At 40.5% G+C, this 18203-nt stretch overlaps 1 protein-coding gene across 1 annotated transcript in view; it reads right to left on the minus strand.

The window, feature by feature from the left end:
- Window positions 1-297: 297 nt before the first annotated feature.
- The window catches only part of LOC112102826 (coiled-coil domain-containing protein 162-like), a 30816-nt gene continuing 12910 nt past the window's right edge, over window positions 298-18203 (minus strand). Inside the window, exons 8-16 of the mRNA XM_029912167.1 lie at window positions 15944-16111; window positions 14276-14428; window positions 12574-12708; window positions 8783-8935; window positions 7820-8029; window positions 4264-4384; window positions 3323-3388; window positions 1817-1969; window positions 298-377 (exon numbers count right to left, since the gene is read on the minus strand). Of these exons, the coding sequence (XP_029768027.1) occupies window positions 298-377; window positions 1817-1969; window positions 3323-3388; window positions 4264-4384; window positions 7820-8029; window positions 8783-8935; window positions 12574-12708; window positions 14276-14428; window positions 15944-16111 (1239 nt within the window). The remainder of the gene's footprint in view (window positions 378-1816; window positions 1970-3322; window positions 3389-4263; window positions 4385-7819; window positions 8030-8782; window positions 8936-12573; window positions 12709-14275; window positions 14429-15943; window positions 16112-18203) is intronic.

The following is an 18203-nucleotide window of genomic DNA, read 5'->3' on the forward strand; positions in this document are numbered from 1 at the left end:
GTGATTTTAATAATACTGGGCCTGATCTTGGGACAAGAACCTGTCAACCCTCAAAGTGATACCTGGGAATTTTTAAGTAATCAATATAATTAATACCCACACTATAGATCAGGCTAACACACTCATCAGTAGGACAGGTGGAGTTTTAAGGCTTCAGGACTACACTGAACAGAGCTTTTCTCATCACCATATTTTAGATAATAGGGAGTCCCAGAACATCAGTTTCTGTGACAAGTGAAAGAGGAGGTAATAACTAGAGCTTGTTGGAAACTGCTGATTCACTAGAATTGAAACTTTTCACAGGAATGTGTCAAATCGGTAGAAATTTTTGATGGAAACCAGGTCTTCCTGGTTTCCTGCCCAGAATCCCCTGCTCCCTGGAATTTTTCAAAACATTGTTTTGATTCTCCAGAAACAACTTTTCTAAAATTACTTTGCACCAAAATTTTTGAACTTTTTGTTCGAATTCAAACAAAAAAAAAATTGTGAAAAGTAATTTTCATTTTTTGACCAGCTCTAGTGATAACTGAACAGCAGGATAAGCCCCTTCATCCCACTCCCCCTCTGAGAGGTTCCTGGTGTTTTCCAGTACTTTTCACGTTCTCCAGAGGGAAATTACTTATTTGCAAAGTATGCTGTACTCAGAAGCTTTGTTTTCTCCCATGGAAGGTTGGCCAGCAGAATGATTTACTTTTATATAAAACAAACAAAATTTCATAGCAAATCCTGGAATGTGGTTAATATTTTGGGGGTTCTCCATACCTGTGCATATTGCCAAATATGCACAATCTTTATAAAACAAAAAGCCTTTCGCAGTTCACACCAGTAAACGATTGTCAGGCCTTGTCTACACTTACAACGGGACAGCTGCCCCGCTGTAGCGCTTCGTGAAGATGCTGCCTGCACTAATGGGAGAGCTTCTCCCATCAGCGTAGGTACTCCACCTCCCCGACATAGCACTGTCTACACTGAGAGTTAGGTCGGTATAACTGCATCTCTCAGCAACATATTTATACCTCTATAAGTTTGTAGTGTAGACCAGGGCCCAGTCAGAGCACATGTTACTTTGTACATCAGTTTGGCTTTGCATAAATTTCATTAGCCTACTCCACGTTAGCCAGATCAGTTACAATGCATAGGTCTGAAAACACCCTCTGATTTTAATCAAAAGTACATTTCAGCTCACTTTTGGGCCAGCCTGTGTTCATGCTGCTGCATGAGGATGGGCGGTTGTGTGTGTTCAGCCAGGTCTGGTAAAAGAGCATCTATCACTCTGTTCTTCCATCTGCTGGGCACCTGCAATTGTAAGTGAGTGGGCTGTAATATTAACCCTGGGGAGGAGTCTATGCAGTAATTACACTGAGCCTGAGTAGATTTATCCTGATCAGCAACCCATCCCAGCATGTGCTACAGGCACATGCTTCTTCCTAGTTTGAACAAAGGGAAGTGGCTTGAAGAAGGCGGGCTGACTAGGAATGGGGTGGTTCCTGGCTGGAGAGGGGGACAGGATTCATTGTAAGACACCTCCTCTGCTCTTCTCAGAAGTCACTGACCCTGCCACAGCACGCTGCGTAGGTGGTCCTTCCTGACACATTGTCCCTTAGAAGCCTAACAAGTCCCTGGAAATCAGCCAATAGTGTATAAGAACTGTGAATCAGGTGTAACAGGAAGGCTTCAATTATATCACTCCCCCATTCCACTACTTTATCAAGATCTTTAAGGGGGATTTGACTGTTTATCCAGACCTAAAAGCTGATTCAACACAATTCATTTTTAACAAACTTCACTGACTTTTTTTTTTTTTTTAACCGCTCACTACCAAATCCACCATTACTCACAGTCTTTGGCCTTTCAGTCTTTCCTGATGTTATATTGCTACCTTTGGGATCTGGAGTCAAAGGATTTTGCTTGTAATCCCTGGGTAGAGTGGATGCTGAGATCACTGTGCGCTGGGCCCATGATGCAGAACCTATATTATAAATAATGTGGAGTTACAGCAGAACTTGACTTTAGCAAAAATACACAAAGCACCTGTTCTGATATGTAAACATCATAAAAATACAGATGTTAACAGTCATACAGAATTGTAAGCAACTTCTTTCTTAGTCCTGTCCTAACTGCATAGTGGTTCCTGTATGGTTTCTAATAGAATGTGCAGAATTAAAAATAGCCACAATATTTCTGCATAAAGACTTAATCAAAGCCCTGTCACTGGTTAGAGAAAGTCTCATTACTGTGGGACTCATACATATATTACACCATCTGTGGACAGATCAGTGAAGCAGATCTTTGCTGATCCAAGCTCTAATCTAATCCATTATAGGCAAATAGTTTCTCCAAAGCTCTGTTGTCATTATCCCTTAGATTGCAACAGAATCAAAAATCTAAGTCCATGGTTTCTTCAATTTCAAGCGTTAGCTTAGTTTTTTCCCCTTCATTAGGTCTTCACGCAGACAGAGACACTTCCCTAATTGACCGTTGGTCTGTTTAGGCACTAAGAAATCTCTGAAGCAGATGCTGAGTTTCTAACTGGCTACTGCTATGATCAGCTCTAAGCTTGGATTGTCTCCACATACAGCATGGTTAATATTCTGTTAGTAGCCACTGGCAGCTTGCCGCATGTCACCCTTGCCAATAGCCTTGACTGGCACCTAGCTATGTTTCTGAAACTTAATTATAGCACTTATTTTGCCATGCAGATACGACCCTAAGTCAGTGTAATTGAGATGGGTGCTCCTGCTCCTTCCCATATCTTTGTACAGCAAGACATCCCAGAATGCATTGTCCTGAGTGTTGCTGGTACTAATCTGTGTGCCTGTCCCCTATCCCCTGCTGAGGCAATACGAGACAGCAGGCCAGATTTTCTCAGAAAGCACAGATAGGCAGCGTGATGGACAGTTGGTTGTGCTGTGACTAAAGCATCTATGTGGACAACTCTACTGTGATTATTGTAACCAGATCAAATGAGGGTGTGGCTGTGGTTGCAATTACAGCCTAAATCGACAGAGACATAGCAACTGTTCAGTTGTCACCCCTAGATGAATATGAATATGAAAGGTTAGATAAATGTCTGTCAGGGATGGTCTAGACAGTATTTGGTCCTGCCATGCGGGCAGGGGACTGGACTCGATGACCTCTCGAGGTCCCTTCCAGTCCTAGAATCTATGAATCTATGAAAACACTAGAATGAAGGGTAATGCATACAATTACTTTAGGGCTTGATATTACAACTAAAGACAATACAGCCTTATTCAAATTAATAAAAATTATAAACCTTTGCACTCTGTGAGCCTGTGATAGTTATTCTGTATTGGTTTATTACCTGACAAAGGACTTCTTACGCTGCTAGCACTAGAAGACATCAGATTAGTGGACTTCTTCTTCATTCCTTTTTAAAGAAATAAATTACAACATCCATAATACACAATTAACATCATACTCATCAAGAAAAAGCTAGAGAAAAGCATGTCCTTTTAGTATTTGGGGACAGACGTCAGCGGAATGTCTGTATTTTGAGGCAGGCTCCATTTTAAAAAAGGGCTTTTCCTTGCTCTCCAGACAAGTTCTCCAGCTATGCAACAGGTTGAATAAGGGGAACTCCCTGCAGACCAAATACTTTGAAATGTCCACGCTGATTTTCACTTCTTTTCATCCTGTGTGTTTGATTTGCCCATAGAGAGCTATCTCTGGTTGGTTCAGAATGTACTCAGCCTTACTTGCCCATTTGGTATTTACACTGGCTGTATTTTTCATCTCTGCTAACACTGGAAAGGCAGTTTAATATTCTTTTTTCATCAACCTGTTTAAAGCACTTTGAATTAAACAGGTGTTATTAAAAAAACAGCTGGGAAGAAAAAAAATCTTTGTTAAAGCTTCAAAATTCTTGTCCCTTCAGTGAAGAGCTGAGAAAGCTCCAAACTCCTGTTCTCTTGTCCTCCAAAGAGACTTCCAGTAAAAACATCAGTATTTATATTCCTGATGATGCTAAGGTTAAAAAACAAGCAAACAACAAAAAAACAAAAAAAAATCCCCACCCCCAAAACTCCAAAGCCATCTTTCAGGCCTTCTTCACACATGATGAGAAAAAAAAAGAAGAGAGGAACCATCTATTTTTGTAGGTGGGGGTTGGTGACTATGCAGGCATGCGCCATTTTGGCAATCCCCATGGTGGTACAGTACCCAAGCCACACAATTAAGCTGGAAAAATCTACTCTCCTTGTTTAGATGTTCATGTCATTTTAAAAGAAATACATGTTCCCTTACCTGTGGGTGAGTTTCTCTGGGATGTTACAGCTTCCAAGTCATAAACCTGACACTGCAGTTCATCCACCCACTGGAAAGCATCCAGTTTTAAACTACGTTCTTGGATCAACTGGCTTCTTATCTAAGGAGGATGGCAATACCACATGAAGAGGATTCAGGTTAAAAAAGAAAAAAAAATCTTCTGACAATCCTCGTTCAAAGCAAAGTCACAGGCTAAAGGGCTCAAAAGGAGGAGAAGCAGATGCCTTCAGCATCAGAGGTGGTCACAGTTCGGCGGTGAATGAAGTAATTCCTAGATATAATTTTATAAAATGTGTCTGGGATCCTTCTGGAGGAGACAGTGATATAATTGGTATAAATGGTCATTATAACTATTTAATAAAATCTGCAGTTTCCAGCATTTTAAGAAAGGACAGTAGACAACCTAGGGCCTTTTCCCTCCTCACTCCCCTGAGCTCTCTATTAATAACTCTTGTAACCCACGCCATGACCAGCCACTTCCAGCCTCAATGCCATTCTGAATGAAAGATAGGAGTGAACAACAGCAAGTCATCTTTCCCTCAGCTCCTCCAAGGGCTGTGTGGCCTGTCTTCTCAGTGCCCTCACTCCCTGCCAGAACAAGGATCAAGAAATGAGAACCAACAACTGAATCAGACACTGCTGAGATGATGGCTTGGTTCTAGACAGGGTAACTGTTATAAGCCATATGCTTTCATGCCCACATAGGTCTTCTTCTTGGGAGCTAGCAGCAGCAGGGACCACTGTAGCACTAAAAGTCCTGACACTGTAATTGTTTTGTTTATCCAATACCACATTATTTATTTTCTCAAAGGCCAATTCAGCTACTGAGGCTTCTCGGCACTCAAAGGGTTACAAGTATTTTGTAAACACAACAAAAGGGTGCACAGCTGCACCATTTAGAGATGGGAACTATGAACTCATTGGCCTGTGTGCCAGGGCTGAATGCTTTGCTCTTCCAAAAGTCTCTTGATGTCATACACTCTTAATAAAGGCAGTCACAGAAAGTGCCAGCAGCCTGCCGAACTATTCCCAGCAAAATGCTATCTGTCATCCCGACTCTCCCAAATCGCGGTGGGTGCTTTCAATTGGACTGTTCAGGTGGTTGAAGAGAGAAATACTTTGGCCAGGTTAATAGGAGAGGCAGTCAGATAAGAACAAGGACATTTTATCCTATCTATGGTAGGACTGCAAATAAGGGTTGGAAAGCCACACTTTATACTGTTAGAGATTGTGGAGTGCATGAAGTGCAGCCAAGGGGATGTACCTGACTAAAATCTAATCAAGTGGTTTTCAAACATTTTCATTCTGCTGGTCACTTTGTAAGAGACACAAAGCACCTCTCATTGACCCACTCATCCACCCGACAACCCAATCCAAGCGCTGGACAACGGAAATTGTACTCATTTAGTTAAATCAGCTTCTAAATTGATTCACTTACATTTGTGCCAGTTCTTTTTGCAGACAGTCTTAAATCAGTCTAATAATGGAGGACATTGTTAAGCAATTAAATTAAGTTAAATCGATAACCAACTTCAGACTGTCCTTACAACATGTTGGCACTGATTTAGTTAAATTGATGCAATTTCTGTGTGTAGACTGGGCTCAACCCTGCCTGTGTCCCAAAATGTTTCATTCAGTGGACCATCAAAAAAGGTTCCTTGAACCCCGGTTTGAGAACCACTGGTAATGGATGTGTCCCCCTTAATACCTAATCATGTCAGATAGAAAGTAGATAAAGCAAAGGAATAATAAAATTTCTACATGCCAGCTATGTATGCTGTCTGCAATGGCTGTATACAACCTGTGTTATAGTATCAATGACTTGACAATTAGCATACATGCTAATTATATTTCTTTTTTTTTACAACAGTAAACATTTGGAGTGGAGAGAAAAATGACCTACCTATGGCAGCAACCAAGGTGTTGTGGTTTTGATTGTGTCTCTCTTGCCCTGAGTCAATGGTTTTGCCCTGTATTTGCTGGACTAATTGCAACAAGCCTTTTCTTTGTTATTCTACCATAGTAACGGGATTAAGATAGGCTGAAGATGAAAAATCATGTGCTTTTGTTTTATACTAAACAGCAGCTGTTTTGTGTATGTTTTGGCTGTCAAGGCACTCTTGGATCTACATTATACTTCAATAAATCTCCTAAGAGGATCTAGATTATCCCAGAACTGTTTAAACACAAAATATATAATCAGATAAGGTCAGTAAAATCTGCAGAAAAACAAACCAAGTAGAATTTGCCAAACTTTTATTGTAAGTGAAAGGCTTGTGCTGTTGGGAATGATTAGGCAGTCTATAATTTATACCAAATATAGTACTGCATGTTTGATTTCACCCAATAAGAACATTTAAATGTTGGTAACTTCTAAGTTTATGATGAAACTGCTGGAATGGATTTCCTCATTTACAGTTCACGTGACAGTGCAGGAGAAGAGAAAGAAGACTTAATATACCATTGGGTTAACTAGTAGGCACTTCTGAGCTCCTCCATTCCATTCAGTCATACCTCTCAACCTTAAATCTGCCAATGTGTGATCGAAGCAACCATAATGTGATGCAAATGTCTGAAACATGATATACCTGTGTTTTGTTACACATTATAATCTGTCAGTTGTGGTATAATATTTGTGGGGTTTTTTTGTTTGTTTTTTGTTTTTTTAAACTATAAAGCAGTTTTTAAGGATGTTTTTTCACTCATTAAACCAGTTGTTTAAAAAGAAATTAGGAAGGACAGAAATTCCAAAATGTGCAAACAAAGTACTAGCAGGACTTGAACCCTCAGTCTTCAGATCCCTAGTACAGAGCTAAAGAATTCCATGTTATCCTCTCTGTAGGCCAGCAGCTAGTGAGGGATGCAACACACATTTGCCAGTGGATTACACAACTACTTGCTAAATTATGATATAATGTTGGAGATCAGTGTTCCTGGGTTCTACTCCCAGTTCTGGGAAGGGAGCATGATCTAGTGGTTAGAGTGGTGCTTACAAATACTTAGGTTTAGCACATTGTGGATGAGTGGAGGAAATTTAGGCTTGCCATTTTAAACACCTGGGTTTTATACCCAATTCTGCCAGAAGTGACCTCCTGTGACCTCTCCGTTAGCTTATTTGTAAAATGGGGGGAATACTTGCCTGAGGACAGGGATTCAAGGCCATGCTCAATATTAGAGGTTGTGAAGTACACACAAATATAAAAAACTGTGAAAGAGATGAGCTTAGACCCCATGGTCTCCTAGCCCCCAACCTAGTGCACTGTTCCTTAGACCCAAAGGCATTCTGTGTTGAAGGGTCTGTCTCTTCAGAACATCTCCTAGGTTGGCAGGGCTGCAGAAGGAGGCGGCAATAACTCCCAAAATGCAGAGTATTCTGTGAAATCCAGGACACTGGCGGGGATGCATACAGTATTGATCAGAGAAAGACATGCAGCTGGTAACCAATACTGAGGCCTAGTACATGTCTCAAGGAATGCGAGCTTCCTTAGCAACATGGTACATGCTGAAGTGTTTAAAGGTGTAGTTATGTGCTTACCTGCCGCATTTCTTTTTTGATCCGTTTTTGCTGAAGCTGCACTATTTTAGAAGATTTCTCAGCATCTTCGGTCAGACATTGCAGCCTCTGTTCTTTCTGCCCCATGTCTTCCAGCATCTTCTCCATGTTTGCTGCCTTCATCACATCCAGCTGTTGCCTGCTCCGGGCTTCTTCAGTCATCCTATGTTCTACTTCCTGTAGCAAGTGTTTCTATGACATGGAAATAACACGTCAGGCAACAGAACTTGAAAGACTCATTCCTTTCTAATATATAAAAACAAGCAGAATTAAAAACAAACCAACCCTCAAACTTTCTGGAATCAGAAAGAAAATAGGTCAGAAGCCCAATTTTTTCTCCTTTGCACATCACCTTTAAGCAATGCCTGGAAAGGAGCTCCCTGCTCTGGTAAGTTACGTAACTTAAACTGCGTAACTTACATCAGCTTAAACCTCTAGTGTAGACAAGGCCTAAGTTAAACTTTTTTCATGTGGGAATAAACATTGGGTGTTCTTTTTCCCTCTTATTTAAAATAATTATCAGCAATAGAGTACTGGAGTTATTTTTTAATACAGGTATTTAGCATCTGGAAGATATTCTTAGGCTCTTTGACAGTTCATATCTCCATCTTACAGCTTCATTTTCATAAAATAACCCTTTTAAATCTTTGATTGTCATTTTGCCGAGGTGATGTAAATCTTATATATGATCCCTAACAGCTTCTATCTATATTCCTCTCTGACTACAACAGTGCCTGTAGAAAAAGCTCAAACCAATATATATGGCTTGGTAGAGTCAAAATATATACATCTTCAGCTTCAGTTTCCAGTTGTCCCTCAATTGTTTCTGGAAGTATTTCCCTCTTGAAAGGCAATGGGTAAAATTCTCTATTGAAGTAAGTGGTATTGAGGAGATGAGAATTTGACCCACTTCGTAGAATGAGTCAGGATAGTTATTTTAGGTACCTGCTTATCTAACTGTTCCTTTAGTCTTTCATTGTCTGCTTGAGATTTTGCCAGAGCCTTCCTTATAGCCACCAGCTGCTGACGAAATAAAAGCACCTCTTGTTCTGCCAGCATCTTGGCATTCAAACACTCTTCTTTGTTTTGAAGGGCCTCCTGTTAACAAAAAGAACGTAATAGAATTAAGGAATGAAAGCCATGGTCCTGTATTGTTAATAGCGCCAGATTACTTGAAAGGTGACCTGCAAGGGATTTTTAATAAGTCGCGGGAGTCCCTTTTTGTTTCTTTCGGATTCAAAAAGAAGGCCTGAAAAATTTAGGGGGGGGTGGGGGCCTTGTTTGATTTTGGGGCCTTTTGTATTTGGCGGCTTGTTTGGTATGTTTCTGCTCATTTTTTCTAAAGCCTGGTTTACACACAGATTTTGTATGGATAGAACTACAACTCTACCCCGATATAACTCTGTCCTCGGGAGCCAAAAAATCTTACCGCGTTATAGGTGAAACCGTGTTATATCGAACTTGCTTTGATCCACCGGAGTGCGCAGCCCCGCCCCCCCCGGAGCACTGCTTTACCGCATTATATCCAAATTCGTGTTATATCGGGTCGCGTTATACCGGGGTAGAGGTGTATTTTGGTTAGGTATGTGATAGGTATATATAAAATGTTACCAAAATATTCAAGGTTAGTACAGTAACTCCTCACTTAAAGTCGTCCCGATTAACGCTGTTTCATTGTTAGGTTGCTGATCAATTAGAGAACATGCTCGTTTAAAGTTGTGCAATGCTCCCTTATAACGTTGTTTGGCAACCGCCTGCTTTGTCCACTGCTTGCAGAAAGAGCAGCCCGTTGGAGCTAGCTGGTGGGGGCTTGGAACCAGGGTGCACTGGCAGCCCCCCTATCAGCTCCCTGCTCCCCTAAGTTCCCTGTGCAGCAGCCGCCCAGCAGGTTACCAGTTGCCAGCAGTTCAGCTGTCCCTCCCCCGACTGCCATGTGCTGCTCCTGCCCTCTGCCTTGGAGCTGCTCCCAGAGACTCCTGCTTGCCGTGCGGGGCGGGGGGAAGAAGGGGGCTAATGTCAGGGTGTCCCCCTGCCCCCTGCTCCTGCCCCCTGCTTACCCCATCTCCATAGAGCGGGGGGGACAGGGCTCAGGACAGAGGGAGCTTGCTGGCAGCAGCTGCTGTCTCAACTAGCTGATCTACTTAAAAAGGCAGTGTACTTAGAGTGGGGTCAGCGTACTTAAAGGGGCAATGCACATCTCTCTCTCTCTCTCTCTCTCACACACACAGAGGGTGTGTGTCTCTGCCATGCTGTCTCCCCTCCCTCCATTTGTGCTGCCTTGTAGAGTGTGAGGCTACATTAACAACGTGTTAACCCTTGAGGGCTCAGCCGAGTGCTAGTTCATCATTTAGCAGTAAGGCATTCCCTGGGGAAATATCCCACCCTCTGACTTCACCACTTCAGCCAAGCTTCACATTCATCATTGCTGTGTACAAGTATTAAAATGTTTGTTTAAGACCTTAAGGGATCCTAGTTTTCTGTGATTAAAAAAACCCAAAAATTCTCCAATAAAAAAACCAAACCATAAAATCCACATTTTTACTCAATTAAAATGAAACACTGAACATTAGTTTACCTAGCCACACTATATATAGGTATCAGTTGAACACAATGTTTTATTGATATATTTACAATTTAAGCAAGTTCAAAGCCTACCAATGCCATTAATCATTATAATAAAATAAAATTAATAGAATGATCCAGTCACAGTGCATTGTTTCTTTGCTATTGTTGATGACCCTACTATTTCAACCTCTTCATTTCTTTTCATTCAGTTTGTTTAGCATTTTCCACATGTTCTGCAATTGTCTGCCTTCATATGTAATCTACAGCCTGGCCGCATACAGTACAGAACAACACATTACCATCAACGTAAAATTTGTCCTTGCCAAACTCAGCAATATTTTAGTGATTTTTAAAGTTTTTGGCATCTTTTCATAACTTTAATTACTTATATCTGGAAGCTGAAGTGAAATTTGAGATGCATTACAACACAAACCCCTATATGCCACTGAGTAACCTCTGTACGCTGGAAGCAGCTTATTGGAGTATGCTTAGCTATGTAAATTTAAAGCACATTCAACAAAAATCAACCACCGGAGGGGGAGGTTGTGCACATTGAATAAGTGACACTGGTACTTTCAGTAAAATGTAGTTACTAGTTAATATATGTTTTTACATTTGCCATGTTTTTCCGTGGCAAACGGATTTCTAGGTTCCCTGGTCCTTAGCAATATCAGGAGTATAAAATCTGATCTTCCTTAGTTTTTTTTGGAGGACCAGTAGGAGGTATAGGATACATTTATTTTGAATTCTTAACATGTTATTAAAGGCTAACGGTGTTGAATTTTTAGCAAAGCCTTCCTGTATTCAAAATGTTAATCACTAGAGTTAAATAGGTGTTAATAAAACAAACAAAAGTTTTAAACAACCAGACTGAGTAAGAGTCCTTCACCCTCTTAACAGTTCATTCATGCTCTGGGTACATCTTCACTGCAGAGTTAACTCAGACTTTGACTCAGGTATTGCCCCCGAGTTTGTGAGTGTTTTAAATCTAGGCTAGCTGGCACTGCTCAGTGTATGAGCTAGCGCTCTGGTGCTGTTTTCACTCAGGCTGGTAACCTTCCTACTTTGCAGTGAGGCTGTAGGCTAATCACTCAAGTATTGATAGTCTTCCAGTGCTTTCCCACAATTCCCCTGTGTGTCCAGAAGCAGAGTCTAGTCCTTCCACAATTCATTGGGAAAGAATCAGAGCAGATCAGCTTCCTGCTGCACAAAGAACCCAGGGATTCGCCTCGAGATGGGTGAGCACAGCACCAATGAGGACACAGTAACTCAAGAGATATGGCTTTGCAGCTCATACCTAGGCTAAGCCAATTCAGGTGTTGACCACTCAAGTTAACTCTGATCTTCTAACCTAGACATGATCTGAATTTCTAATGTAATTAAGAACCAACCCTGCCCCTGAAAACAACAACAAACCCACACAGCCTCCACATGCAGGCCTCCTTCATACATACAAAAAGGCATGAGCCTAATTTTTCCCTTTGCAGATCTTTAAATTGTTTCCTGCAGTCCTTACTCGGGTAAAACACTCCCATTAAAGCTGAAGTAGAATCAGATCTCAATGTTTTCAACTATCACCTAGAATGTTAATTCATATATGTTTTAATTGAAATTAAATTAAAAGTGAAATCTTATCAGCAAGTTTGCAGACAAGCAGACAATAATACTGACACCTGGGATATAATCACCTGCAAAGAAAACCTCAGTAATTACAGGAAATAATCTGTCAAGGTACAATGATTAGCTTTATCATTTTGTCCTGCTTCAGCGAGCAAAACGCATTAAGAACTCACAGTACGGCTGAATATGAACAGATTGTCCTCAAGTTCACTGGAATCCTGGTGCAGTCCGATTCCGTGGAAAACTGAACATGGTAGATTGGGGGTGAATGTGGGCTATTCACAGTACTTCTCAGAGTTGTTATTTCAGACTGTCTGCTGAGTCAGGCAGACATCTCTGTTCAGGTTTACACTCTGTACAAATTACCTTTGGACTGTGAACAACCATCATTTACTTCTTTTAAAATGAAGCTTGGAATTTGGAGCACAAGATAACAGTCACCATGAAAAAGTACTGGCTTTTTAGCTGCTGCGAGCTGGCCAAATTTGATCCCTAGTTTAAGCAGAAAATAAAAAAAGACAAGTAAAAATGAAGGAATCAGGACTTCTCACCTTCTCTGCATTTCTCAGCTTTACAGAGAGTTGTGCCTTCTGAATAGTCTGCTTCCAACAGCTCAGGACTTTCAGCTTACACACCAGCTCCCCTAGTCTGGTGTTTTCATCCTGCAAGGCCTGCAGCTGCTCTTGCTAAAGACAACATTATTACAGTCACTATTAAGAGAGACTTCTTACAACGGCACTTTCCCTTACAGCAACCTGCAATGTTTTTACAATACATTTTCTCTCCAACTGAAGTCTGAACTTCCAAACCTTCAAACTTTGCAGTTTAAACCAGTGCACTTTTCAAAATGAATTTCAGTTACTGTACCTATGAGGGAACAGAAGTGAACACTGCCCACAGACAGAAAATAAACAAACAGGTAAACTGTAAAAATAAAACATCACTGAGATAAAACACATGGATTTTTCTGTGGATATCCAAATTTACCCAAATGGTGGTTTTAGGTCATATTCATTGGTTCATATTCAGTACCTATTTCTCCCCACTTATGATTTTCCTCATAAGGATGACATAATAGTATTATGGCAAAATTAGAAGATATATGAGAAGCTGAACCCTATTTTTCCTGACATTGCCCCAGCTGGGAGGCTTGTTGATGAAAACTGTACTCTTGAGATAGATCTGGGTGGCCACATTACATTTACATTTCCCTTCACATGCTTTCCCACTTGTTAGACCTGGAGGTGTATTTTTCATGATTTATCATAGATATTTAGACATAAGATTCTGGGCTGACAAAGGAAGACCAACTTGGTCTCATTTGACTTAATTGACAGACTGATCAACAACTCTATTCTTCCAAGTTTCCCACATCAGTTGAACTAGCCTTGGATATAAAAATGATCTAAATTTGTTTCTTTTCACTGGATTATCTTCTTCATCGGGGAGCTAAGGATTTGGCTGAATGCACTATTACTTATTATTCGTATTACCATCGTGGCCAAAAGCTGGTCGGCACTACATGTGGAATTTATGGTAGCTTTTTCTTTGGTTCTCAGATGTATAAGATTCCCTCCCCCTCCCATATTGACCTTTTGGAACACCTAATTTTCAGATTATGGACTAGTTATGGAGAGTTAGGATTACTTGATTTAGTGATTATGGCCCCAGTTCAGCAAAGCACATGAGTGGTCCCCATCGCTATTCAGCAAAGTGCTTACTTGCGATTAACTTTATGCACATGAGTAGTCTCTGACTTACAACTGGACTACTTGTGCTAAATTAAGCAAGTGCTTAAATGCTTTGCTGAACTGGAGCTGGAGCCTGTGTGTGTCTGCCTGTGAACAAGGGTCTATTCTAATGTTGATTCTCCTCCTAGATTTCAGACTAAAAGCTCCGAGAATACCAATTTCTTTCTTTCTCTCTTTTTGTCCAGTGCTGAGAACATTGTCTGTTCTAAATTATAACAATATCCTTTTGATTTTATGGTTAAATTCCAGCTATACATTTCCATTTCTACTTCAGATGGACCTGAACTGCAAAGCTCAGGCCCAGAACTCAACCTCTCCAAAGTTCACCAGGAGTAGGATGCAAGTTTTTGGGTCAGCCCATTACAGACACACAAGACAGTTGCCAAGTTCAGAGTCAAAACCACCAAAAAAGTTCAGTAGGTTTTATATCCAGACATTTGGTTTGGGCCCATAATTCCTACACTTAAAAAAACAAAGAAACAAAACAAACCCCTTCCCTTACTTTAGACAAATGTTCTTTCAATCCATCATCATCTTTAGTGGAACCAAATTTTTTCTTCAAATCAATCATATTGTCAACCCCTTCTTTTCTCACTTCACTAATGATCTCAAATACTTGTCGGCTCATATTAAGGCGATAGTCATCTAGCTTCCCCTGCAATTAGAAACAGAAGCCAACAGTATGGAGGAGGGAAGACACATGCATATGAACTTAATAAAACTATATTCTAAATAATTCTTCCATATAAAAATATGCAGGTAACTCATTGAAATGCATCTAGCAGAGCGTTTAAATGAATCAGTGGCTCTTTTTATAAGATATGCAAGACCTTAATTTTTCTGCAAATTTTTTTTTAACCACCTTTTAATGAGATTGTATTCTGCTCATCAGATGCTGGAAAAAGAGGAACATGGACTAGCAGTCCCCATGGAGTCCCTTGCACACAGTATTTTAGAAGGTATGAGAAGTATCTTAGTTCCTGCCTGAAAACTTTATCTGATAATTATTTCACAAAGTCATAAAGTATCAGAATGAGGAAGCAGATTTCTTCCTCTAGCCAGACATTCCAGCCCATGTCATTTCAATTGCATAGCTTTGTAGATAAGCTATCAATATGCACAAAATACATGTGTTTAATAGAATGAGTAGCATGTTGTAAGAACAAGCTTTTTGGTACAAAATGGATTCATGTTAGAGACAACAAGTGAGACAGTGGGGAGATGAGACTGCAAGTAATTCTGCTATCACCCTTGCCATCCTCTGGGGCATTAATGGGCTTGTGGATACCTCACAGATAATCCTGAACTAGAGCCCCAAGATTATGTATTGGATTGCTTCTAGAACAGGTTATTGATCAAGTGAGTAATTGTCTTACATTTCAGTTTAGAGGCTGAGATACCATCATTCATGCTGCATAGTACCTTACTCCTCAAACAGCCCCAGTGAAATCAACAGGAGGGACCATTTGGGAAGTAAGGCAGTACTCAGCATGAGGAATGGCATAACAAGTTGGCCCTAGGTCAGTGGTTCTCAAACTAGGGCTGCCGCTTGTTCAGGGAAAGCCCCTGGTGGGCCAGGCCGGTTTGTTTACCTGCCATGTCCGCAGGTTCGGCCAATCGCAGCTCCCAGTGGCCGCGGTTCGCCGCTCCAGGCCAATGGGGGCAGCGGGAAGCAGCGGCCAGTACGTCCTTCCGCGGCCTCTGGGAGCTGCGATCCACTGGGAGCTGCGATCGGCCGAACCTGCGGACGTGGCAGGTAAACAAATTGGCCTGGCCCGCCAGGGGCTTTCCCTGAACAAGTGAAGGCCTTAGTTTGAGAACCACTGCCCTAGGTTATTAAGAAAAATAATATACATTGTTTTAAAATTAAAATTTAACTTTTATTCTCACCACTGTAGCTAAAAAGAGCAAGTGTCCCCACCCTTTTTAATGGGATATTAGTCCCCTTTAAAATGTACCTTCTCTTCATCAGAATAGACCCACATACGTCCTTAGCTGAAAATTTCCCCAAGATACTCCCAAAGTACATAAAGAGATGAACAGTAATTCATCCATTCTCTTTAGCTTGTGGGCCCATTTTTCTAATTCATTTATTTCTATGCCACACATACTAGATAATACAATGGCAACTAAAAGGGACCTATCAGATACCCACTTGGTTTGTACTTACTTTTAGATGTAAACAAGTCACAAATAGATTCTGCACTAACGTTTCATATTCATCTTGTACTTCTTTCCTTATCTCCTCTTTGAGACAGAGATTTTCTTTTTCTAGATTAGTGAGTCTGGCTCTTAGAGCAGTTATTTCCATAATCATCTCATGACTCAGCTCTGCTACCTATCAAAGAAGAAAAATGTAAATCAGTGAAACTAGAGATGGGCCTAAACCAAAACCCTTGGTCTGAACATCCCAGAACTTTGAAAAAGTTTGGATACAGATATGAACCTCATGGCTTGAGTCCATTTCTAACTGAGAGGTTACATTACAGTAATTAAACAGTTCTGTAAAATCACCCATGTTTTGCATCTCTATTTGCTTTGAAGTTATTTCCTTTAAAGGGGCTGAATACAAAGGATCCCCAAGGTTCAGACCCAATGTTTTGAGGGTGCTAAGATGTATAACGACACATGAAAACCCAAGAATCTATTTGTGGTTATGAGGGGAAGGAGAGAAAGAGAGAGACACCGAAGATGAGCAATGAATCCAGTAGGTAAGAGGGATTGGGAGCAAGTATATTTGGGGAGGGCTGATGGAGGAAAATTAAGAAGTCTGATATTAGGAGAAAGAGTCTGTGTGGGGCCATGAAGTTTTGGTGAATCCTGATCCCACTTACCCTAACCGCCCCTATTCCTTGAAGATAGAAATCAGAGGAACTGCAGCTAAACTGTATAGTAAACTACTAGGTTGTAAGTTTCTTGGGGCAAGTAAAATGTCTTCTTATAAGTTTGTACAGCTCCAGGCACAGACTGCTTAATAAAGAATCAAATAAAGAGCAATGTATTGTTAGTAGGTCTCTTGATACTTGAAAACACAGCACCAATCTGATTCCTAGAGATGGCATCCACGTTAGCAGAAATGGGAGCACAACTAATGGAATGTATTTGTCCGCCTGGTTTGCAGGCTCAGGCAGGTAGTTATTACATGTATAAGTTCTTTCATTTTCATCCTTAATCTATTGCATTTGCCAACAGTTTGCATTCATACTCAATTGTGAGTACAACATTAGGAACTCCGGGGTCATTTTAAAAAAATTGATCCCAGAAGCCTTTATATGCAAAAAATATATAATATACTCATGGTGGCTAGCACCAACTAGTTTTATGATTGCCTGACACTTCCCATTATAGAACCCAGTTTTCAGTTGCTTATAACTTTGCCAAACTTTAACCATTTAGACCAGTGGTTCCCAAACTTTAACAACCTGTGAACCCCTTTCACTAAAATGTCAAGTCTCGCGAACCCCCTCCTAAAAATGAATATTTCCAGGGATTTTCTCCTTTACCTGAGTATAAATTATAAGAGCAGTGATCTTGGGAATATAAAATTTGTTTTTATGACATGCTTATTACACACTCTTTATTATTAATTATTATTTATCATTACAGTATTTTTATTACATTATGAAAACGGCCACACTCTTCCAAGATCTCACTTTCACAGCGTTTATCACTTTGAATAAGCCTGTTATAAGACAAGGCTCCTATGTTTCATCAAGGAGTATCAGATGTGAAACAGCATGAAGGTATTTAAGACACCAACTCAAAGAGTTCCTCCTACACAAGCATACAGGTCTTGAGCCAGGCAAACAACGCACGTTAGAACAAAGCTTAAACTTATTCTTCATAATAATTTTAAAAACAATACAAGCTGCCTATTTAATTTTAAAACCAGCAAAAAATATCCACCATCCTTTCCATTTCTTATAAGGAGTCTTGAAGTTTAAATCTCCTCAGTGTGATAGATATGCTTGCTTTGATCTGCTTAGCTCTTGGAAGTCCAGGGGCTCCGGGCTGCTGGGGCAACTCTGTCCGCCATTAGGGAATTTTTTCCTGAGAACCCCCTGTAACATTTTGCGAACCCCCAGGGGTTCCCGAACCCCAGTTTGGGAACCACTGATTTAGACTGATTTTTTCCATGCTGGGTGTCTGCCTCAGGTTGAATTCTTCTGGAAAATTTCAGCCAGAACAGTTCAGCCATTTCTAAGAATAAGGCTAGAATAAGAATTGCTATGTTAAAAAATTCTTGTCATCTTTTCTTTGAACAACTTTAGTGCCCCTAGCCTTTAGAGCATGGACTTTAAATTTGTCAGGGATGTGCCTTTTCCACCCTAGTGAAAACTGGCCAAAATGTGACCAATTTAGAAGCCTTTGACAAAAAAAAATAATCACAGTTTACACACTCTCAGTAGGCTACTTAGAGTTTAACAGAT

This window comes from Terrapene carolina, unplaced genomic scaffold (genome assembly GCF_002925995.2).
Source record: "Terrapene carolina triunguis isolate 2854851 unplaced genomic scaffold, T_m_triunguis-2.0 Scaffold42, whole genome shotgun sequence".
NCBI classification, from domain to species: Eukaryota; Metazoa; Chordata; order Testudines; family Emydidae; genus Terrapene; species Terrapene triunguis.